This window comes from Arachis stenosperma, chromosome 8 (genome assembly GCF_014773155.1).
Source record: "Arachis stenosperma cultivar V10309 chromosome 8, arast.V10309.gnm1.PFL2, whole genome shotgun sequence".
Classification (NCBI taxonomy): Eukaryota; Viridiplantae; Streptophyta; class Magnoliopsida; order Fabales; family Fabaceae; genus Arachis; species Arachis stenosperma.
This window is the reverse complement of record NC_080384.1, coordinates 25,842,348-25,867,375: the sequence shown is the minus strand read 5'-3', so window position 1 is coordinate 25,867,375 and position 25,028 is coordinate 25,842,348. Positions and strand designations below refer to the sequence as shown.

At 32.4% G+C, this 25,028-nt stretch overlaps 2 protein-coding genes and 1 pseudogene across 3 annotated transcripts; 1 reads left to right on the top strand and 2 right to left on the bottom strand.

Annotated features, from left to right (window-relative positions):
• Positions 1 to 223: 223 nt before the first annotated feature.
• LOC130944611 (ETHYLENE INSENSITIVE 3-like 3 protein) lies at positions 224 to 3,477 on the bottom strand. 2 transcript variants are annotated; one of them, XM_057873011.1, is made up of 3 exons: positions 3,112 to 3,477; positions 714 to 2,479; positions 224 to 626 (listed from the first exon to the last, which is right to left on the bottom strand). In XM_057873011.1, the coding sequence occupies exons 1-2, from the start codon at positions 3,116 to 3,118 to the stop codon at positions 744 to 746; spliced, it is 1,743 nt and encodes a 580-aa protein (XP_057728994.1). In that variant the 5' UTR covers positions 3,119 to 3,477; the 3' UTR covers positions 224 to 626; positions 714 to 743. The 2 variants fall into 2 exon arrangements, with proteins under 2 accessions (XP_057728994.1, XP_057728992.1); XM_057873009.1 differs by having other exon boundaries at positions 714 to 2,484; positions 3,112 to 3,475.
• A 2,095-nt stretch (positions 3,478 to 5,572) lies between these two features.
• On the bottom strand, positions 5,573 to 9,454 carry LOC130943343 (non-cyanogenic beta-glucosidase-like; annotated as a pseudogene).
• A 10,715-nt stretch (positions 9,455 to 20,169) lies between these two features.
• LOC130945655 (DEAD-box ATP-dependent RNA helicase 35A-like) lies at positions 20,170 to 22,660 on the top strand. The gene is made up of 2 exons (XM_057874357.1): positions 20,170 to 20,231; positions 22,111 to 22,660. Exons 1-2 carry the CDS (start codon positions 20,170 to 20,172, stop codon positions 22,658 to 22,660), a joined length of 612 nt encoding a protein of 203 aa, XP_057730340.1.
• Positions 22,661 to 25,028: the final 2,368 nt, after the last annotated feature.

Genomic DNA, 25,028 nt, shown 5'->3' with positions numbered 1-25,028 from the left:
TCATAAACAGTAAATGATTTTTCTATTTAATAAATAATTTGTAGATTTTATCTGAATTTTTGTAGAAACATTTGAATAAGTGGTGAACATTTCCATTGAAGCACTTTGCCTGCAAACAAGCTTCACAGAAACGGAGCCTTTGCTTTTCAAAATCAAGACATGATATGGGAGTAACATCCATGGTTCTACTTAAAATATCCAAATTGATATAAGAAAGTAAGAATACAACAACGGTTCTAATTTCTCATGCATCAATCAGCCTCTGAAATATACACAGTTGCACATCTTCCCAACCTACAAAGAGCACAGGAGGGAGCATGAAGACATTGATCATGAATTAAACTTGAGGCAACCCTTTTCCAAAGAAATTCACCTAAATATCCGTGATACTTTAGCTATTCCAACAATTGTCACATTTATACACAAAACCCCAAAATATATTTATTGTTGTGGAAAATGGGGCAATCAAGAGAACAAAATTATGTTATGATTCTCCCTGTATATGAATTGATGAGTTGTCAATTGTTAAGATTGTATTCCTCAACTTCCAACTTCATAAATACTACCACCAACAATCTGCGAACCCTCACGCAGCTGGGTAACAAGTTTTCGGATTTGAATAATACCTGGAAAACGATGAAACAGCCGCAGTACAAAGTCAAGATACATAGGATAACCGAGAAAGCATAATTTAAGAGAGGAATAGCACTTACAATCATTGCCGAGTCACTAGTTCCATTAATCTATGCTCCAAAGTACTGGATCATTTCATCATCACCCAAGAAATCATCCAAATGGAATGGTGGACTGTTGAATCCTCCAAAATCTAACGACATGCTACTGATTGGCGATCCAAAGAAAGAATGATCTATAGGTCTGTCAAGCTCATTTTGGAATGCATCTTTACCAAAATATTGCAAATCTCCAGTAATTTCATCTCCTTTCATATTATGTTCTGGTTGCATAGAGACTGCATTATCTGGCTGCATTGGTTCATCATTTCCGGGCTGCAACTGCTGTCCATCATGACTAGGGTCATACCCTGCCACTGGATTATAAATATTGTAATTAGTTCCTTGATGCATGTCGGGGTTTTGCACCTCAGGATAGTGCAATTGCCTCCCACTCATATACATGCTTTCCGAGGGAACTAAGTTGTTCGAATGAAGATAAGAGAAATGATCAAATCCAGTTGCCGGTAGTTGAGCTGGCACCTCAGGTCCTCTATCCACTAGTCTCATAGAAGTATCTGTATCATTACCGTGTTCATTTCCATGAATCTGCCCAACCACCTGAGCTTCTGTCTGGTTCTCACTGGGCAAAGTGCTTACTGGCTCAACTTGTAAAGTTTCATTGTGAGGTTGTGGTGGTAATTTGTTAGTGGTATTTGACCTCAATCGAGGTCTTTTTCTCCTGGGTTGTTTCTCAGCTTGATCTTTCTCTTGAATAGAATTCCTTCGCGAGTTATCTGATGGTTCAGCATCTGTAACTTGATTTCTCCTATCTTCTTTAGAAGAAACAGAACCAGCACCATCATCAACGCCATCAACATCATAATTGCTATCACTACTAGCGGCTGGTTGCTTATTTTCAGCAGGAACAGCAGGCGGCACGTCTGTAATTCCAGACGTACCATTATCAGTACTATACTGCCTAATAAGAGCTTCTTCTCGACTTAATACCCCTAACCAAATTGCACTTTCCTTTGCTGTCATCTTATCCTGCAAGCATTTTGACTGGCGAACATGCCTCCTTATTTTTGCAATATCAGGTGACATGTGCTTTATAACAGAAGTTAGCACTCCCACTTTCCACATCTTTTTCAAATCATGCGGCTTCTTATAAGGAGGACTCTGATTATGGGGTAAATTTGATTGGATCCACCAATCTTCATTCCCGGTTGGCCACCAAGGCGGGGGAATACCCTTTTCCAATGGATACTTCCTCTGAGGAGGATCACAATGTTGCATCAAAGAAGATAAGAGTGACCCAAGTGTTGCATCTTGCAGGTCTTGGAGAGTGCTCTGAGAGTTCCCATTTCGATTGTTATCAGCCTCACTCATAGCAAGACACTCTGCTTCATACTTTGTTATGGCAGCAGGGCCATTCTTATCGAACTTTACCTTCTCTTTCCACCAAGCTCTAATGTTATCGGAGGAACCACTCACCGGTTTTCCCTTTTCAGGAATGATTCCATACACAAATCCACGAGCTTTACAGACTTCCATAAGCTTCAGCATATACTTAAGAATACCATCTTGTGCTCTGGACATCTTCTTCCTCCGAGCTTGATCAGTGGTATGCCTCGGCTTTGCCTTCTCTGCAGCTTGCTGTGCTGCAATCTTTTGTTTTTCCTTGAGTCTTTTGAGTTTAATTCGATCCTTCCACATCCTCCTCTCCAATTCTTCTGCTTCAATCTCTTCATCACTGACATCTTTCTCCGCTATATTATGGCATCTAATATCATCAACATCTATATCTGAGCTGTAGTTCAACATGTCATAATATCAGAAGATGCTCTATTCAATAAATTGGGGAAGAAAAAAAAAAGCACCAAAGAAAAAACAAAACAAAACAAAATCGCTCAGTTAGGTTTCTTTTAAAAGGATTCTATTAACTTGGTCCCTCCAAAACCACGAATCGACATCGCATGTGCCAAATTATCATTGCATATATAGCAAATAAAATCTAGCTTGTTAGTTCCGGAATAAGTATAACTAATTAACAGTCAAAATTTCATTCCCTTCTCTATTCTGTAACATTTCCCCAAAAGTAATACACTGAAGCAGACATTGTTTTCAATCTATAAACTCCCCAACGAACACTCTATTCTGATGAGATATATTCCTCACTGAAATTCAAGAAAACTAACTGATATTCAATATGGAATTTATAGTTCAGCAACTATTGGACATATCTATAGGATGAATCCCAACAACACCAACACAGTTAAAGCTAATAGTGATTCACAGAGCAAATATATGATTCACCAAATATTATAGTACTAAAAAACCCCACACAAAAAAAAATATATATAAGCACGCATGAAAAATTGAAGTTGTGGGTGGCAATTTAAAAAAAAAAAGGAAAAAAAGGAATTTGAAGACATACCAAACATCAATTGCAATTTCTTCGATTTCTCCCATCTACAAATACTTAGAGGCACGTGGTTGGCGATATTATCTGCTGGTTGCAATCACCCAAAAGGAGAGGGAGAAAGTAAATACCCAGAAAAAAAAAACGATTTTTATTTAGGTTCCTTTTGCTTTTTGATTATGATTATTGATTATGATGGAGAGATAGCGAATTCAGCAAAAACAATAAGAACCCAAGAAAAGGGTTTTGCTTTCGCTACCCAAAGTTGCCCAAAATTGAATGCTATGCTAAGCTACGATTCTGCGGAGAGAGAGAGAGAGAGAGAGAGAGAGGAAATGATGAGAGAGACAGAAACAAAGACACAGACACAGAGGAGAGAGATGACAAATTTAGCTCAAAGTGTTCCATTCAATGTTTTCGATCCTCTGTGTTGCGCCCATTCTATCCACTCTGCACCCCTCTCCTTTCAAACCTCAATCTTTTATTTTATTTTATTTATTTTTTGAACCTCAAACAATAAAATTTATATAATACTTATAAAAATAAAATTAAAAAAAAAAGTAAAAACTTGCAGTTATTTTGAATTAATAAATTTTATTAAATTATTATTTAACAATTTTTAATTATCAATTTTACATAAAAATAATTATACGGAAGTCCCTATCAATAAAAAAATAATAAAAATAAAAGCCTTATACTTATTTGTTTTGATTTGATATTTCTCTGCATCTGTAATTCGGTATATTAGTTTTTGTTATAATAAATAAATAATAAGAACAATTGATATGCTTTTTTGCATGTAAAGAAAGCCATCACTTTTTTACTGCTTGATTCATGAACCATGGTTTTCCACACGTGAATACAGATACAAAGTTTTTCCCCAACTGCACTTTGAATTATTTCCATGTCCAAATTTGCAAACTAGTTTCTTAGTTAAAGATTTTTGAATTCTAACAGGGAACAAAATTTTAAAATTGTGTTCCACAATATATATTTAATTTTAATAGATCTATAAGTTATTTTTTCTTTTATTTTCTTTTTTTTCCCATATCAAAGAAAAGGGAGAATAGTAGGCTATATATATTATTATTCTAAATTTAAATGAGGTATCTAAAAGACTTAATTTCTAAATTATAGAGTCAATTGCAATAAATTAAATAAGTAGGTTATTTTAAAAATTAATAACTTTATTTTATATATATTGACAATGTACATTTATAATGTTAGTGTTATTTATATATAGTTGAACTATATACTTTACTTTTCTTTATATATTTTACTTGTCTTTGGAATTAAACGTTATTTAATTAGATATTGATATTGTCTTTCTGTATGTATATTCATATAACTATATTATATGTAAAAAAATTAGTTATCAAATTAATTATTAGTATAAACTATATATTAAAAATATGTAAAATAAGATATATATATATATATAATATATATATATATATATATATATAATTATATATAACTAATTTGATCATTAATTTTTTATATAGATATTTTTTATATTCATAGGACGTTTAAAATAATGAACTAAATTAATAAATTTTATTAACGTGGTAATGAATAATTATTTATTTATTTATTTTACTTTTTTGTCCTCACATATGTAGATAATTAATTAATTATGTTATCATTCATACCGATTAAATCTGACCTTACAGTATTATTTTGAAATAAAAATAGAAAATTATAATATTATATAATGTAATAAATATATGGAGATGGCCGATATGTAAGAAAATCTAAAAATAGTAAAATACTAAAATACCGTAATAATGTATTTAGGCAATTTAATGAAAAAACAATGAATTTGGACGGAATAACGTGTAGGTGCATGGTCAATTCTTTACATTCTATATTCGTCAATTCATTTTCTCTTTTCTCGTCACATGTTTTTAAATATATCTAACAAATAGATTTCGGTTCGAAGAAGCCAATTACTTCGAAATTCGAATCATCTACGTGAAATTTTATGGTAGAAATTCTGAGTACAGTTAATGTATCAATGAATTATGAATTGTAAGTTGAAAAAAGTTTGAGAAACAATAAATAAAAACTAATACAAAGCATTCTAAAATTATCTTATTTTATTATTTTATTTTATACTTATTAATTATTACTAAAATAATTGAATAATATTAAATATAATAAATTTATAATTATAAATATTATATATATATAATTATATATAATGATAAAAATTTATATACAATTATTTTTATATAAAATTAATAATTAAAAATTATTAAATATTAATTTTGTCAAATATTTTAAATTATCTAACTATTTTTAAATATCAACTTCATATAAATAACTGCATTGCATTGTATATAACTTTGAATATCATGTTTATCAATTTTTTCAGTCAGTGTTTCCTAAGAAATTGTTAAGAGACTTTTCTTAGTCATTGGTATCTTCCTGCTAACATCACTTTGTTATGTTCATTATTAGTCTTTGTGGAATTGTGGAATTTACAATTAAGTAGCTGTTATTTCTTTCCTTTTCCTTTCTTTTTTAGGTTAAGAATTCATTTTCTGAGTGAGCCTTATGTAGATTGTTACACCCCCATTGTTTCTCAAAAATGGAGATGCCATTGTTTCTCAAAGCTAGGGGTGACTGAAATGAGAGCTCCTTGCAGTATATCTATTTGCCATTTTAATTCATTCTCACTGTAATACCCTCGCTATCAGAAGTCACGCTTCCGGATGCGCTATTCTGATAGCAAGAAGTATTACGACCACTTTACATACTAAATACTAAAATAGGAGTCTGTGACTCGACACTATGTGACTTCTGATAGCACACTCACTCTTAAGTTTTGTTATGGTCTCATGTTGGATTTAAAGTTGTGTCCGGCTAAAGAACATTCTTTGAGGACATGCCGACGGTCCATAAAAAACATAATCTGAATCATGTTCACATAAGAGTTATTCGGATCTTTCTCAGATTTACTCTTCAAATACTATAAATAAATGGTTTAACGCATATTCAAAATATAATATCTACCATAATTCTTATACTTCTTAAGTTATTTCTTAAGCTATTACTGACTTAAGCGTTACAGTCTCTTACAGGTACACTTTTAGAGATGCCGACCCAATACAAAGAGACTCGCTGCAGCTTCATATCCCGATCCTATAAATTTATGACTATGAAAGGTAATCCTAATTTTACCTTCGGAGTAAATTTAGAACTCATTCTGTTGATATTGAAGTGAACCTAAATAGCAAACTAGAAAATAGATAAACATAAATGGAGCAATGATCATATCATTAAAGTTTTACATTGCATCACATGATTTATTCAAGGTGAACACAAAAACAGTCTAATAATATCTTTTGAGGAAGTTTTTGAATCATTTTGCAGAAAGCTTATTATATCTCTTCTGACCATTTTTTGTAATCCACATAATTTAGTCCAAATCTCACAGTATAACCTGCACTCCATTCAAAGTTGTCCAGCAATGACCATGCAAAATATCCTCTCACATTTGCACCATCCCTTACAAATGAAAATGGTAAAGTTTAACGGATTTGGATCTTCTAAATTTTGAATTTGTACTTTAGAGGGTAAAGTGTAATCTTCTACCCTTGAATGATTTCTCTCTCATATTTATTTTTGGTCTCATCTATGAAATAAATGGTGAGAAATCACACTTTACTCTCTAGAGTGAAATTCAAAATTTACAGGATCTAAATCTAAGTTTAACAGATACTTCAAAAAGAAAGAAAGAAAGAAAAGATTGAACAAATATATATAATGAGAAGCAATAACTTACTTAATAGCATGTTGAAGTTAAAAGAGATGACGATAATAAAAATCAACTCTGAAGGTATCTAAAAGGGCCTCCTCAAGTGACAGTGTTGGATCATTGTACTCATCAATACCTACAAATTCAACTATGCTATGATTCATAGAACAAATTAAAACATGCAATGCAATAATGTAATAAGTTTATTTTTACCATTTTCTGTGATATAAATCAAGGGGTTGTTGTACTTTTTCTTGGTGTGAAGCAATAGTTCTCGAATTCCTTTTGGATAAACATATAACCAAGTTGAAGCAGCCTGCACATAAATATGATAATGTCAATCTTATGTTATTGAAAATGAAACATATACATGCCCTTGGACCTATAGGAACACCATTGCATTCAGCTGCCATTATTATAGAAACAATTTACACACCATTAGTAAAGTCTAACACATATATATTGAGATTAATTGAAAGATAAAGAAAAGTGTCTTTGCTTGCAAAATTGACATGAGAATCAGTGGCATAATTTGGTTTTCCAGACAATAGCCTAGGTGCATTGGAACCATAGTTGGTGGTATAATAGTTCAATCCAATGAAATCATATGAATGTATGAGTTGCTTAGATCGAATTGCTGTTTAGAGAACTTAGGCAATCTACTTCCAACTATAGATTTCATGCTTTCTGGATAATCTCCTGTTGTCAAAGGTTCCATAAACCTATATAAAATAACAAATAACTGTTTTGCTTAGATTCTAAGAACCAATCAATAATTTAAAAGCAGGGGTATTAGTATTAATATTAGTATTAGTACTTACCATCCATACATAAAGTCAAGTGATCTTTCAGCAGCACTTGTATCAAGTGGACTATTTGAAAATGGCATGAATCAATGAGACACCAAGGTTATGCCTATGGTGCCTTTTTGAGATGCCTGCATTTGTCAAACAGATTTTATCTTTCCAATATGGCTAAACTTTGATAATCATTATTTCAAACTTGTAAGGCTAAAAATGAACCTGATATTTATTTGAGTCAAATAAATCTGCATAGTATATAGTATCTTTGATTCTTTGTGAATGTTGAAACTTTACGGTACTCACACAATGCGAGGACTTAAGAAGCCACCATACTCATCCTCCAAAGCTTGTGGAAGATCCCAATGAAAAAGAGTAACAAATGGTTTTATGCCTGCAAAAGAGAAAGAAAATTGTTAGGGAAAATTAAAAAGAAGTTGGATGGAATTATTTTGATGATGACCTTTAGAGAGTAGCTCATTAAAGAAGCTGTTGTAATGATCAATTCCTTGTTGGCTTATCCCTCCACTAAGCTTTCCTTCTGTTTGTGGCAAATGTGAAATGGTTAATCAATGCAAAAGAGTAATTAATTACTAATTAATTAACTAACTAAATAAACATCAGCTATTTACTAATTGGTGGAAATTCAAGTGCAGTTAACTTAATATGAAGTTAAAGTTAAATGATTTGACAAGTTTGACTGAGTTGTATATCTAACGATTCTTAACTATCAACTTCGCGTGAAGTTAACTGCGATGACTCACTTGAGCGTATCCTAGGCCAAGAAATGGATAATCTGTAAGCATCTAGATTCAAATCCTTCATGATCCCAACATCTTCCTTATAGTGGTGATATTGGTCATTTAATTTGCAACATCTCCATTGCTTCTATCTTCTATCTTTTCTGCACGTTGTTTCCACAGTAAGTTAATTATATGCTTAGTAAAGTAATTAAATATGAAAAATTACAGACTAACAATATATATCTTCAAAATACACAAGAAGATTATTATACACATAACCTTGTCCTTTTTCATTCAATAGGAAAGAAGAAAATCGAGTAATGAATACAGAGAGAAACAGAGTTGTTAAATTACCTGGATATTTATGGGTGAAGGTATCTCAAATACTTAAGCCTTTACCACCTTCAAAAGCAGCACCTTCATACTGTAAAATATAATGTTATTGTTATTATTATTATGAGTAACTTAATTGGACAACATTACTTGTAATTTAGAACATTTTAGATTATTGTTTTTGGAGGAATTTAATTACTTGTTGGAAAAAGGCATAATATATAGATTGCTAAACTATTGAATCATAGCTAGCCAGTTACCTACACATTTTAATAAACTATAAAAATAATCTCACTGGTTGTCAAACTCTCCAGTCAACTCCTAAACTCGTATGAATTTATGGATCCAGGTCATGGAATCAAGTTGACTTATTTAAAACTCGTTTCTGGATAAACTCAGGTCGAGTCGGGCTAAGCGAGTTTAACAGCCGTTTACTTGGCATTATTTTAGTTAACTAACTAACTAAATATGAATTTTGATCCCATAAAAACCTGGTAGGATGCAGATGAAGCTCCAAAGATGAAACCTGGTGGGAAGCTGCTTCTGTTGAGTGAAGAAACATCAAGAATGGCGGAAACCGGTGGAGCTATTTTTGAAGTAGAAGAAGAAGTGGTTAAAAGAGCAAAGAGGAGAAGTAAAACGTTGTCGAATTCCATATGGTGTATGTAACTATGTATGTGTGTGATTATTAAGCCTCTACCTTTATATAATCAATTATGGAAGTGGTGGATCACCCTCCTTACATTCACATCATCTTAGTCAAGTCAAAACTAAAAATAGGTTTGGTTAGGGAGATTGAAATTAAGAGTCAGAAATTAAAATTAAAATTTCAGTCTCAATTTCTAAATTTCAATTCTTTGAATATTTCTAAAAAGTGAAGATATAAAGGATTGAAATTTTAATAATATTTTTTATTAAAAATATCTTCATTTAATTTTTTAAATTCTAAATTTACATCTCAATTTTTATATTTAATTTAAATTAAACATAATACTGAGACATAACTTAATTCAGTATAATACTAAATATAATATTAAAACTTAATTCAATTTCATTTTTTTAATTTTTATCTCCCCATCTCAATCTTTTAATTTTAATCTTTCAATTTTAGTCTTTCTTCAAACACAGTCTCAATGATGTCAAAACTAAAAACAGGTCCTAACAAAAAAAAAGTGAAAAATACAATTATCCACTTTTATACTTCAATTCCATACACACAGAGATTTATATAATTTACATTAGACTATTAATCCGTCTATTATCAAATGAGAAAAGCCTTAAGACAATGTAGTATAACTAATTGAATTAGTTCATCATTATAATTGAATTAGCTCATGTTATTAAGGATTACTGGATTAGTGCCCACGTTAACATAAAAAATTCTTCAAAAGCCAAACAAATTGCTCCAGCTGTTCGTTCAGCTTGATCACATTTATGGAACTTGGAAGTTGAAAGAGTACTAGGGTCTCTCTATCTATATATATAGATCAGCTTTTCTTTTTTAATAATTTATGTGATTCACGCTACTTGGAGAATCCTTTCTTAATTATTATAGTACTGTTATACTGTACTCGAGGTCAAACTTTATGTGATTCACGTTTACTTTGATTTGGTGCACTTTTGTATATTCTGTTTTTATCTTTAGAGTCATTAGTGAAGTTGAAATTATTTACATTCATAACCAAAAGAGAATGAAGTTGTTCTTCCATTCCATGGATACAATGTTAACACTTCTACACTTTTAGATACTTACGGTAAAAAATTGTGAAACAAATCAAATTTATTTAAGATATACTTTGATATTATTATTTTTGTGAGTATATATGTATATAAATAGTTAGAATTTCATTCATGCAATGGTATTATGTGGTGATGGACCGGTAGTAACCCACATGTACATAATGTTGGAAAATATCAATCTACATATGCTTAGCACTTATACTCAAAATCGGCTTCTAAATTAACCAATAATATATAATATATATTAAAATAAAAATATACATTAAAAATAAGATTAAATATGATTTTGATTTCTAAAATGTAGATATAAAATTTTTTTTATTTTTAACCTTTTTTTTATACAAAATCGTCTCTAAAATTTAAAATCAAGTTTTAAAATTGTTCTTTTTACTTAAATATTAAAATTTTGGACCAAATTATTCAAAATAAAAAATTATAAAATTAAAAAAAATAAGAAAAAGAGAATGTTTCTGCTCCTCCGAAGAGAGAAGGAAAGAAGAAAAAGAAGCTATCCACGATTCACCTTGCCTCTGCTTTCGTCGTCACCTTGGTATATTTTGATTTCTAAGTTAAGCACGATTTTAAAATTAAGTTAAACTTTAGGGATAATTTTATATGCAAAAAAAATTATGGACAAAAAAATTTTTAACATATACTTTAGATACAAAAATCGTACTTAACCATTATATATATATATTAATTGATTTAGTAGATAATTTTCAGTGTGTTACAGTATTTGTTATATCCATATATATAAATTCATGGTTAAAATTTTTTCCTCGGTTTTTGTGAACTAAAAATCAAATTTATTTTTACCGATTGAATGAAGAAGCATGAAGAGTGATCATCAATAACAACTTAAATAAAAGAATTTTATATCTATGGCTATAGTTTCAATATAGTTTCAATAACAGCTTATTGTTGGATGCCATAATTTCTTAGCTTCGAATATTGTATTGCGAATTTGTGACCATTTTTATAACAAGAAAATACGTAACCTTTATTAGGCTTTTAGTTTTAGCTACATAGGTTTTATTTGTCATTCTTGTTGATCCACCCGTTATAACTTAGTCGTAGCTGTTATATAACTAATAATTTGGGTATCAAAACTACTCTATATATAATTTAATATCATATCCGATAAAAGAATTTTATATCTGTTATTACTAAATGGTTATAAGACATGTTTAACTTATAAAAATAAAACAAATAAAAAAAGATACCTTCTAAATCCATTTTTTAATCTTGCGCACAAGAACAATTATATTTCTTGTAACTACCAAAGCAAGAAAAAATGACTAAAACCTCAGAATAGGTAGGTTAATTTAAGAAAAAAGATAATAATTTTTTTATAATATTTGAAATTATATCCATAAAAAATTACTGCAATTAACTTTTATCATATTCATTTATAATGTTATATTAAATTTTATTAAAAATAATGCATAGTTATTTTAAAATATCATCTTTGACTTTTTAATTTTATTTGAAAAAATAGTTTAAGCCAAACTAAATACTAATTATATTGTGGCTTATACATATTTTTATCATTAACACAATCAAATATTTCCCTTTTAATTTATCCGAAAATAATTAATAAATGATAAACATAAATTAAAAAATAGCAAATATAAATTAAAACTATAAAAAAATACATATTGTTCATACACTGGCCCAACACTAAGGCCCAGGTCCAAATACACCAAAAGGCCCAATCCAAAGATTGGCCTTTGTTATTCACCGACCTCCTCAAAAGAGGTCGGACTCAACACAGACTTCTTTCCAAAGAAGTCGGGTTCAAGAGATAGCTGGCAGATAACGCTTATTCAAATAAGTAACTGCCCCTAAAATCTCTCTAACCACTTCTAGAAGCCATATCCCAACAATCCCTAGATAAAGGGACGGTTATCCACCTAAAAAGGTGGCACTACTCCAACGGTGGTTATTGGATCACCACTATAAATACCCTGACACCCCTCAGGTATCTCTAAGTTCCAATACATTCTAAACCTGCTTTACCCCATGCTGACTTAGGCATCGGAGTGTCTTTGCAGGTACCACCCCCCATCTCTTGGAACACACAACTCGGAGGCGGCTCCCAGACGTAAACCAAGTCGGAGACCACACTCCTCCAGCGCTTGGGCCTCAAACAAGTCCAACCACCGTCCGGTTCTAGGTAAGCCCCGGAACATTGGCGCCGTTGCCGGGGACCCGGAGCTCAATCCTTGATAATGGCGGATGATCAACAAGATGGTCGGACAACCTCTCGACATGAATAAGATGAAAGCATGTTAAAAAGAAGCTGGAGTACAGCTTCTATGGATACCAGAAATTCCGTAAAAACTTCTCCCAATGGGCAGAGGATATCAAATAGGGATGACGATTCTACTTCTACAGTTAAATTGGATTAAAAGAGAAGAAAACACCGTCCCAAGCCATTGTAGAAGGCAAACCAAAGACGAACTCGAAAGCCAATTGAATAAAAGAATTTTCAATTCAGAAAATTCAATTGGCAAAAGAAGTTACGTGAAAAAAAAAAAAAAGACGAACTTGAAAGCCAATTGAATAAAAGAATTTTCAATTCAGAAAATTCAATTGGCAAAAGAAGTTACGTGAAAAAAAAAAAAGACGAACTTGAAAGCCAATTGAATAAAAGAATTTTCAATTCAGAAAATTCAATTGGCAAAAGAAGTTACTTGAAAAAAAAATGAACTCGAAAGCCAATTGAATAAAAGAATTTTCAACTCAGAAAATTCAACTGGCAAAAGAAGTTACGTGAAGAAAAAAAAAAAGAGGAAAAGGGAACGTGACTAATCCCAACCTCTTCGTGAAATAGGATGGACAATGACATCTGTGCCGACTTACAATCTCGGAAAAGTCCATGATACCCACTCATGGAATGGAGCAGTTGCATGTTCCAAATTCACAGGTTTTATAAATAAATAAAATATCCCATATAGTCAGTAATTGAAGAAAGAAGGGAAAACGTTGTTGATAAAAACAATGAAACCTTTCTTTTCAACTTATGCCAAAAAGTGCAGCATCAATCCATTTGAATGCAACCCAATCCGACAATGAAGTGATGAATCCAGTTTTTTCTTCGTTGGATTCACATATCAATTACAACAGAGTAGTGAATAACACGAAAAATTCACATGGTACATCTTTCGTTGGTTGCTCACAAATTACATCACTGCCAATGAATATGGAAAGAAATATTCCTGCGGTAGAATTTGATGTTGTTTGCACACCAATAAAGATGGATGTCTTCCAGGAAGAAAACTGGAATCTGATCCAAAGAAAAAAGAAAGTCGGAGCGACAAAGGCCCAGTCTTCATTGGAGGGAATAATGGTCAGACTTTTCTTTAAAGGTCGGATGAGTTGGGAGCTCACCAAAGAAAATCCGACCTCTTTTAGAGAGCTCACAAATAAAAGTCCGACCTCTTTTAAAGGTCAGACTTTACAATAAAGTCGGATGAGTTGGGAGCTCACCAAAGAAAATCCGACCTCTTTTAGAGAGCTCATGAAGAAAAGTCCGACCTCTTTTAAAGGTCAGACTTTAAAATCCGACCTCTTTTAGAGAGCTCACAAATAAAAGTCCGACCTGTTTTAAAGGTCAGACTTTACAATAAAGTCGGATGAGTTGGGAGCTCACCAAAGAAAATCCGACCTCTTTTAGAGAGCTCACAAATAAAAGTCCGACCTCTTTTAAAGGTCAGACTTTACAATAAAGTCGGATGAGTTGGGAGCTCACCAAAGAAAATCCGACCTCTTTTAGAGAGCTCATGAAGAAAAGTCCGACCTCTTTAGTATCCGACAAAGAAAAAATCCGACCTCATTTTGGAGTCTGTAAAAATCCGACCTCTTTTACGATCAACTCTACAATGAGGTCAAAAACCTCGAAGAATATCAGAAAGAGGTTCCGACTTCTTTTAAAGATCAGAGTCTACAATGAGGTCAAAAAACCCCAAGCTTAGAAAGAAAGCCCGACCTCTTTCCAAGCTTAGAAAGAAGAATCCGACCTCTTCTAATATCCAAGCTTATGAAGATAATTTGACCTCCTCTGAGGATTCAAGTCTACAAATAAAAATCCGACTTCCTTTAAGAGCTTACAAAGAAAAGTCCGACTTCTTTCTTGAGCGGACGAAGAAAAGCCAACACCAAAAGGAAAAGATCCAACAAAGTCACTTAAGACTTGAAAAAGAACTACTACAACATACTCAACTTATTCGAAAACAATCTACCTAGATTGTGCCATGTTTACAACAAAAGGGATACTACAGCTAGAAAGTGCACCTTACTCCTTAATGCACACTTTTTCTGACTTGAAGTGATGAGATCCAAAGTGGCATAAGAAGTTATAAATGCAAATCGTGGTCCGACCCCATTAAGCCACTTGTACTAAATCAAACTGGCAAGGGGCAAAGCCTAAAACGAATTGCACAAATAACTTAAGGGCAACGTGATCATAATCAAACATCAACACGAAGAGGATGTAAACCCGACGTCACAACAATTTGTTTAAAACAAATTGAGAAAGGATGGCGATTTATAAGGATGCCTCCTCAAGCCAAGAGATAAGTATCCAACCTTGCTAAGTTGACACAACAAGTATAAAACAAGTTATCCGACCTCCCAAAAAGAGAGTCCAAAATAACTTGTAAAAGTCACATAGCAACAATAGTAAGATTCAAAGAATGGCATGACTGAATACTCGAGTCCGACTTTATGAAGCTCGACCTCGAGTAGGGGCACTGGCTTATCATGAAAGCTAAGTCCAAAATTATTAAAAACTAAAGACAACATTCTACAATGATGCTAGAGCACGAAAGAAGAACGTGGCCCCCTTCCAGAAATCTGAGAGCAAACTCAGATAAGGAAAGAGCTCTTGAGACAAAGGATGGCTACGAGATTCGCCGCAAAAGACCTCATCTTGATAAGAAAAATATCAGGCTACTGAGTTCGGGCGAATGAAAGCTGACAACAAAAAGGATAGGACCCTACAAGATTACTGAGATCTTAGGAAAAGGTTATTACAAGGTGACTGACTTAAACAGCACCGAGCTACCAAGGTCGTGGCATGAAAAGGTACTAAAAACGAACTCTACTCCCTGATGTACTCTTTTTCCAACTTCATGATTTTTCCCAAAATTAAAGGATTTTTTCTGAAGAAGGGTTTTTAACGAGGCATCGTAGTAGAGACTAAGGGATCATAGATAGTAAAAAACCCTTAGTAGCAATAAAAGTACCTTCGCAAATAAATAAAGATCTTTAATCTCTTATAAATTCCTTCTCGTTTTTCTTTCTTTCTACGAAACGCACCGACTTAAGCTCGACAAAGCGTGAAAATCCCATGAACCGACCTAGATGGTCGTCAGGATAAAACGACGAGGTACAAGTCGGTGTAAAGAGGTTATAAAAGTCGATCGTAATAAACTCGAAAATTATCTGACTTACAAGTCAGAAAAACCGAGAAAAAAAGAAACGCATCGCAAAAATAACCTAAATCATAAGAGCTCAATAAATCAAAAATTGAGTGTAAGGAATACCAAAAGAGATTAGGAAACCTATTGAAAGCACTAAGGCAAAAGGCTGTCCCGAGTTGTTAAAGAAAACTTAAAGAAAGGGACAGTCAGCCAAGTAAAAGGTTTTCCAAAAACAAAGATCAAAAAGGTTTTTTCTAAGATTACTGAAATCTTAGAAAAGGGCTACTACAAAGTGTCTAACTTCGAAGGTGAAAAACTATCCAGGTCGCAACACACCTCCAACATAAGGAGATAAAACAATTCCTTATGAAAATTGATTTTCTACAATTAACACACACCAATTGAAGCTCGATAAACCGCGAAAGTCACGGGCCGATCATATAGAAATCGCCTGGATGAAGCGACGAAGAACCAATTGGTGGAAAGAAGTTACATATGCGAATTGGAAAGAAAACACCTCGAAACAGCTCGGGCCAAACGGGTTGAAAAGTTGTGTTTAGAACAAGTCGCAAAAGTAACTTAATATGCCCCTTGAGGCATAAATACGATCTAACAACTCGATCCACACGGATAACAAATGGATCGTACAAAATCTCAAGCCCAGAATCTCATCTCTACAAGTTCTAAAAATAAACGACCTAGTCGTATAAAATGGAACACTTTCACAAAAACAAGTTGTTCCAAGAAAACTCGTTCTAGCATTCACAACAACATAAGGATAACTTGGATAAAACGAGTTATGCCAGTCAACCATATTTTCAACGAAATTGTGTCAAGCACAAGTCGTGTCTATCTAAAAGCAAAGCTTTAAAAGTGATTTGTATCAAAATGAATCACTTCAAACGACTCGTATAGAAACGAGTTAAAAAGGAAGGATTGTAAACGTTTTTGAGCAAAATCGAAACGTAAAAACTATCCTCCAAAACAACTTGGATAAAACAAGTTGTATCATACACAAGGACGACAACCTTGTAAAAACTAGAAAGGGGAGGGAATAAGCATATAATCCCTTCACCTAAGGCGCCAATTTATGCTCGACAAAACGCAAAAATCACGAGTTGGCCTTTTCAATGGTCGCTCGGATAAAGCGACGAGGTATAAATTGGTGTCCAATGGTTATAATACGGCTTGATGATTTAAAACAACTCAAGCCCATGAGTTGAACAAAATCGAGTAAGAAAATAACCATATGATCTAAGTAATTTAAATTGCGCAAAACAACTTGATATATAACGAGTTGTGCTTCAAAAAAGTGACTTGTATAAAAAACAAGTCATCTAGAAAACTCAGAATGAATGAGTTCAACAAAAAAAGGCTTCATTCGAAAATCCTTTCTGCTTGATTGCTCGAGTCCGACTTCATAAAGCTCGACCTCGAGCAGGGGCATAATGGATAAAGCAACGAAGTCCGATGGTTATAAAGATGATCTGATAGTTTAAAGGGACTCAAAATAAACAATTTGTACTTGAAACAAGTTGTGAAGTCCTAAAAAAACAGCTCGAATTCAAATGAGTTGTATGAAATTAGATCAAGAAATAGCCACGTTTTAATTAAACGATTTGAAATGAAACAAATCGTAAGACCTTAAAACTACTCGCATCGAACGAGCTAGATGAGGTTATACTAAAAAATACGAGTTTTGAAATAAACGATTTGTATCAAAACAAGTCGTAAGAAATCAGAATAAGTTTCAGAAAGGTGATTTGTATTAAAACAAGTCATGGATCCTCAAAACAACTCGAATTGAACGAGTTGTATGAAACTAGGACAAGAAATATTCTTTGGTTAAGTAAGATGTGCTAAAACCAATTATACAGAGCCTACAAGCCCGAGTTTAAATACTCGAATCCAACTCTTAAGAAAAAGAGATTGAACTCGAGTAGGGGCACTGTTCATACACTGGCCCAACACTAAGGCCCAGGTCCAAATACACCAAAAGGCCCAATCCAAAGATTGGCCTTTGTTATTCACCGACCTCCTCAAAAGAGGTCGGACTCAACACAGACTTCTTTCCAAAGAAGTCGGGTTCAAGAGATAGCTGGCAGATAACGCTTATTCAAATAAGTAACTGTCCCTAAAATCTCTCTAACCACTTCTAGAAGCCATATCCCAACAATCCCTAGATAAAGGGACGGTTATCCACCTAAAAAGGTGGCACTACTCCAACGGTGGTTATTGGATCACCACTATAAATACCCTGACACCCCTCAGGTATCTCTAAGTTCCAATACATTCTAAACCTGCTTTACCCCATGCTGACTTAGGCATCGGAGTGTCTTTGCAGGTACCACCCCCCATCTCTTGGAACACACAACTCGGAGGCGGCTCCCAGACGTAAACCAAGTCGGAGACCACACTCCTCCAGCGCTTGGGCCTCAAACAAGTCCAACCACCGTCCGGTTCTAGGTAAGCCCCGGAACACATATATATTTTAATAAATATCTTGCGATGTTTTCTACTCTAATTGTATTTTATTGCCAGCATGGGGAAAAAAAGAAGTTCAAAAAAAAGGAAAAAAAAAACGAGACCCACACCAAAGAGAAAGCCATACCTAAGTCACGAAGTAAAAAACAAAAAACAAAAAAAGACGACAAAAAAAACCATACTCACGGGCTTTTATACCCGAAACTGATCCCAAAACAAGAAGTCAAAAAACGAAAGAAATATAACCAAACAAAATAAGAAAGAACAAAAACTCATCTACACATGGGTGAGGGGGAACACCTCTGGGTGGTGACTGCTGCTTGTCTAGGTCTTCCTAATGCAAGGAAAGAAACCGCAACGAGAACTCCGAACAATAGGCCGAAGAAGAACGGAAGATCTTGGTCTTCTATGAACGCCCATGAAAAGGTTAAGTTGAAAAAGAAGGTTAAGTTAAAAAAGCCTAGAGGGAGATCGATTCCCACTCGCATAGTTGATGACAGACAGAACTCTAGCAAGTGATTTAAAAAACGGTAACAATTTCTAAGGAGTCGGAGTGAATAAGGAAGCGCTGCATGTCTTTATATAGGCGTATCTATGGATCGGATCCGATCCGTATATCTGCGGTGTTTATCCGAATCCGATCCAAAAATTGCGGATATGGATCTGATCGGATCTGCACACTAATAAGATCGAATTGTGGATTTTGTGTTGGTATCCGTGTATCCGCAAAAATAAATAAATAAATAAATAAATATTCTTTTTATATTTTATTTCAACTAATAATTATCATATATGTTATATTATTTTAATTTATTATTTAAGAAAAGTATGTTTAATATTATTTTAAAAGTAAACATATTTAAAAGAATAGAAAAAATAAATTTTATTGATATTTTTTTAATAAAAATAAGTTTTTAAAAATATTTTTGTGTTTTGCGGATATATCCGATATCGGATCCGATCCGCACATTTGCGGATCGGATCCAACCTTAAAAACTGCGGATATCGGATTCGATCCGATCCGATAATTTTAATGTGAATCAGATCGAAATTTTGGCCATATCCGATCCGATCCGATCCGCGTACACCCCTATCTTTATATAGATAATCCTAATTTGATTTCATAACTAACAAAATCATGATTTGATTCAAATTTTAAATTAAAAATTACTTAAAATTAATTAATTGTCTCTCATTTAATTTTAATTTCAATTTAATTCCATTATATATAATGTATAAAATATACATTGGTTCTCGTACTTTTCCATATAAAAAAAACTACTAAGACTTGGGCATATCTCTGAGCTTATTTCTAAATGCTACAAGCCCTCCCTCGAGTTTCCTTCTTCTAACCCCCTTTACCCTCTTCAAACTAAGTAATCTAATAACCTCTATCCCTACCAAGACAGATATCAAGGTTGATATATACTAATTCAGACAATACTATTATGGCTGGAATGGTCTGTTTTTTTGCAGCTCATCTTTTGAAATTTGTTTATCTAGATGAATATACCATTCTTATTTATACCATAGTGTATACTTTCTTCTGCTCCCTTTCCTTCGAAAGGGGAGTGGCATCCTACTGTAGTTCTTTGATGTATTTATTATCGTTGCAACTTGCAAGTGTTTTGGTGTTAGTATTAATTTAAGTACTTGTGGATTTTAACTCATCAGAATGGAGATGCCCGAAACTTGGGAGATGTTAAACCAAGAATAAGTCAAAGATATGTCTGTAAAGGAAGGAAAGAATGAGTTAATGATCACCAAAGAGAAACAAAACGATAATGGTGGAAGGTGGAAGGTGGAGGAGCACCTGGGGTGGCTGCGTGGATACACAAATTGAGAAGTGATGGACAATGTTATACCGTGACATTATAGTAAGTTAGTAACTAAAAATGGCTAAGCTTTGACTGACTAATGAACACATAACATGTGAAGAGTTGGGTGAAAGTTATTAGTTAGAGTGATAGGCCTTATTGTTAGTGAGTAGTAGGGTAAAAAACTACTTTTGAAAAATAAAAGTTTTTAGTTTGGTAAAATTTTTATTTTTTAAAAATAGCTTATAAAAGTTACTTTTTAAAAATGACTTTTTTAAAAGTTGTAACATTTATATTTGGTAAATCAAATTAAAAATTACTTTTAATAAACATAAGTAACAACAATTGCATTTAGTAAAGGATAATGCTAGGGAGACAAAAAAAACAGTCAGAACTTGCCTTGTTTAGCATTCATTAATTGTCGCAACAATTAATGAATGCTAAATGAAATAAGTTATGGGTGTTTTTGGCTGATTTTCTTTGGTTACCAAACATTTCCGTTGGTAAAATAGCTTTTAAAATTTAAAAATACTATAATAGACATAAATGAAAGCATTAAATTTGAAAATTAGTTAACATATGAGGTTATATTAGACTTTTAAATTTTGAAAAGTACAAGCCAACTTTAAAAAGTTTTATCATAAATGCTTTCAAAAGTACTCCGATCTTTTAAAAGCTACAAGTACAAGCACATAATCTTTTTTATTTACCAAACACAAAATGAAGTGCTTGAGCTTTTAAAAAAGACAAGCACTTCTTCGAAAAGCTTTACCAAACCAAGCTTAAATAAACTGACCAAAATGATGTGTATATCATATGGACATTTGTTTTGAAGGAAATAAATCTGTTAGTATTTTTTGAGTTGATAAATTTAAAATTTGAATGGTTGTGGTTTAGTGTGAAAATCTATTATAATGTTAGATCAATAAAATTAAAGTAGTCATGAACTATTAATAATGAGAATAATAAAAAAAAACAAGAACTAAATCATGTAATATTTATGTGAGCTCTTACTATTAATGTATTTGTGGCATGAAATTATGAGAGTATAAATTTATAAATTGTTAAAATTTTATAAGAAAATATTTTTATTTTGAATAAAAATAATTATTAAATAGTATTGTTGATATTATCATAGTTATTATTATTTTTGTTATTATTATTATTATTATTATTATTAAAAGAGAAATTTTTGAAAATTAGTATTTTTTAGTTGTTTTGTTTATCTTTTGGTGAATATAAATACTAAATTATGTTTAACAGATAAATTTTATTAATATATGTGTTCAAATTTTGAAAATTTTGAGTGCAAATGATAATGATTCATATGTGCAAAATTTTAATAAACATAGGTGTAAATTGTATGTTTATTGTGTACAAAATCTCTATAAATATGGGTATAAATTATTATTGATTAAGTGCTGACAAAAAATGATAATATTTATTAGTCATATAGCATTGTTCTTATTAAAAATCTTCATAATAGTTTTATTAATAAGATTTACTTTTTTTACTTTGTGAATCCACTAAAACTGGCATCCATAAATCTTGAATTCATAATGTCATACCTTCTATAATTTACTTAAATAAACTAGTTAAAAATCAATCATATCATATTGTCGTGAACAAATGGAAATCAGTTCATCCGTATATTCTGGTCAATAAGTATTGATATCCGACCAAAAAAGTTAACCACTCCCTGCATCTGTCATTAGAGGGAAATCAGTTCAGCATATGCAATGTTAAGTCTTCAACAACAAAGAATTTTTGTTCATGGCAAATGAAACCAAAGGGGATGGAAGTGAGAGAGACAAGCAATTTTTTCTTTTAATTGCACAATATAGAAAGGAGATTATGATGCCCGTTGTTCCCGATAAGCCCCTTTTGGATTGGTTGTTTGCCATCCAGGGAACTTGCAAGGCAGACTTATGAAGTGGTTGAGCAGTTCTTGAAACCTTTGAGGGAAGCCGGTTATCCGGAGCTGAGGCCGTTGCTTTGTCTTGGTGAGATGGACACGAGATCACAGGTGGATATTGTGAAGAAGGGTGTTCACATTGTTGTTGCCACTCCTGGAAGATTGAAGGATTTGCTGGCAAAGAAGAAGATGAATCTTGATAGTTGTAGGTACTTGACTCTGGATGAGGCTGATAGGTTGGTGGATTTGGGGCTTGAGGATGACATTAGAGAAGTCTTTGATCACTTGAAAGCTCAGAGGCAAAGCCTTTTCTTCTCTGCCACCATGCCAACCAAAATCCAGAACTTCGCAAGGAGCGCTTTGGTGAAGCCAGTTATGGTGAATGTGGGGAGGGCAGGGGCTGCAAATCTTGATGTGATTCAGGAGGTAGAGTATGTCAAGCAGGAGGCTAAGATAGTGAATCTCCTCGAGTGCCTCCAGAAAACCCCACCACCTATTTTGGTGTTCTGCGAAAACAAGGCTGATGTGCAGGGATGGTTCTAAGTGTAGTATTGTGGGGCAAAGCGTCTCGCTATAATTTGGAATATTTTGAATAGTACATAATAATAATATTTATTTGTCTCTGTTAGATTATTAAATTTGACTCTATATTAATTTTTTATTCAACTTTTAGTACTTAATTGTCAATTTAAAAAATTTCATATTAGATATTTGTTAGAATGAGCAATTCTCAAATTTAAACGAAATTAGTGTTCTTTCTTAAAAATCAGCTCAAAAGAATATTATTTATCTTCTTTTAAAATTAATTTTAATTTTTAAGTAATAACTATATTAATTGAAACAACTTTTTTAACTATGAATATCAATAAGAGTCGATTTCTAATTGTGCTGGAAAGTGAATTTCTAAATAATTGTTTAGTAATATATATAGAAAGAGAGAAATTTTGATGGTAGTGTTAAGAAAAAAATTACTTAATTTTTTAAAAATATAAAACCTAATAATAAAATTTTAAATAATATATTATTATTTAAATTTTTATTTTAGTATTTTAATTTATATATTAGATATTTTAAAGACTAATTGTATTTTACAATAACAAAATACTAGGGTTGTCAAACGGGTTAACCCAACCCATTTAGGTCCGGCACGTTAAGTCCGTGGGTTAATGGGCTGGCCCGTTTAAGCCCGCTTTATTCGCGGGTCAAAATTTTCTAGTCTGGACCGTTTATGGTCAGTCTGATGGGTTAAACGAGCCAGCCCATTTATCATTTTATTTTATTTTTTAAAAAATATTTTGAGAAAAAAATCACTTTTAGGTCAAAAACAATTAAAAAATATTCTTTTTAGTTGATGGGTCGGATTTTCGGATTGGATCGGAAAAAATATTAGCTAAAGTGTAACTTTTTTTTTAAAAAAAATTAAACAGACCATCCGTTTAGTCTGTGGGCTAACCCGTTTAACCCGTAATTTTTTTCGGATTAATCGGACTCAGCCCGTTTAGCCCGAAATTTAAACGGGCTTAATTTTAGAGGCAAAATCCGTCTATTTAAACGGGTAAATGGACTGGCACAATGAGTTTAGCCCATTTTAATAGCCCTACAAAATATAATCGTAACTATAATCATGCTAATTTTTTTTGGTGACTCTATAATCATGCTATATGTGCATAAAAAATAATTATTCGTATAAAATATATATTAAAATATAAAATACACATTGAAAATAAATTAAACAATATATAGTGATGAATAAATAATTTAATATTTAATTTTTTATATACCCATACTATTTTTATTATAAAAATTATTATTATTTTATATAAACTGGTCTCACCGCCAACTGCTCATGTGGATGACATTCGTGCATATCTTCTAATGAAAGGAATGGAGGCAGTTGCCGTTCATGGAGGCAAGGATCGAGAAGAACCCATAACAAAAAGAAAGAAGAAAACCCTCCCAAAAGAAAAGTCAAAAGAATAAAGAAAGAACAAAGTCTCACTGGTGAGATCAATACAATGAAAAAAGGAAGTTCAAAAAAGAAAAAGAAAAAAATAGATCCTAAATTAGAAGTGACAAACGGACTTAAACTCGTCGGATTGAAAAAATTGAGACCGCTAAATAGTAAAAATTTGTCTAATTCATACCACTTTTCCGTCAAGCTTAATATTTTTTTTACAAGGAATATTTTTGTAATTTTTGTTTGTCAAAACCCAATTCTTCCCACTCAACTTACAAGAAAATAAATATGAAAATTGAGTGTTTTAAATTATGTTTATTTTATTTTGGAGACAATATTTATAATTATGTTCGGGGTTATGTTTATTTTATTTTGGATAAAAACTTAGTTTATAATTATATTTATTAGATATTTATAATTACAAAAACTTTAATGTTTGTGAATATAAAAATCATAATTTTTTTATACCTTTAAAAATTATAATAATTAAAAGTAAAAAAAAAAATAAAAGAGATTTTTTATGCCTTTATATATATTATTTAATAGTTAAAAAAATATTTAGCGTCTTTAGCCCGCCAGCCTGCCAAAGAGTGAGCTTCTGGCGGGCGGGGCGGGCTTTTCCGCTCACCACCCCTACCCGAAACAAAGAGGAAGCCATATCCAAGTCACGAAGTAAAAAAAACAAAAAAAAACTAAGAAATTAAGCATTGAAGTTGTTCCGTTCTGCTTGAGCCGAGGTATAAAGCCCCGAAGGATTACTCGAGATTCAGGTGGAGCTATACGTCGTCTAGGGGCTGAATCAGGAACAGACCTCGGTCACTCGAAACACAGCGGCGGGAGCACCTGCACAAAGCATTCCTTTTGTGGCATATGGGGCCTGGCTTTATAGGTGCGAGTTGTGTTGGAATTCCGGTTTGTTTGCCAAGTGCTGTTATTGGTATCTTTGACTTGTGT

Bases quoted from the DNA above. Each gene is read 5' to 3' on its own strand.
- LOC130944611 (XM_057873009.1), bottom strand. From the start codon at position 3,146: ATGGGAGAAATCGAAGAAATTGCAATTGATGTTTG. The intron at 2,485-3,111 runs GTATGTCTTCAA...GTTGAACTACAG, and splicing joins GAAATTGCAATTGATGTTTG to CTCAGATATAGATGTTGATG.
- LOC130945655 (XM_057874357.1), top strand. From the start codon at position 20,170: ATGGTGGAAGGTGGAAGGTGGAGGAGCACCTGGGGTGGCTGCGTGGAT. The intron at 20,232-22,110 runs GTGATGGACAAT...TTTGCCATCCAG, and splicing joins GTGGATACACAAATTGAGAA to GGAACTTGCAAGGCAGACTT.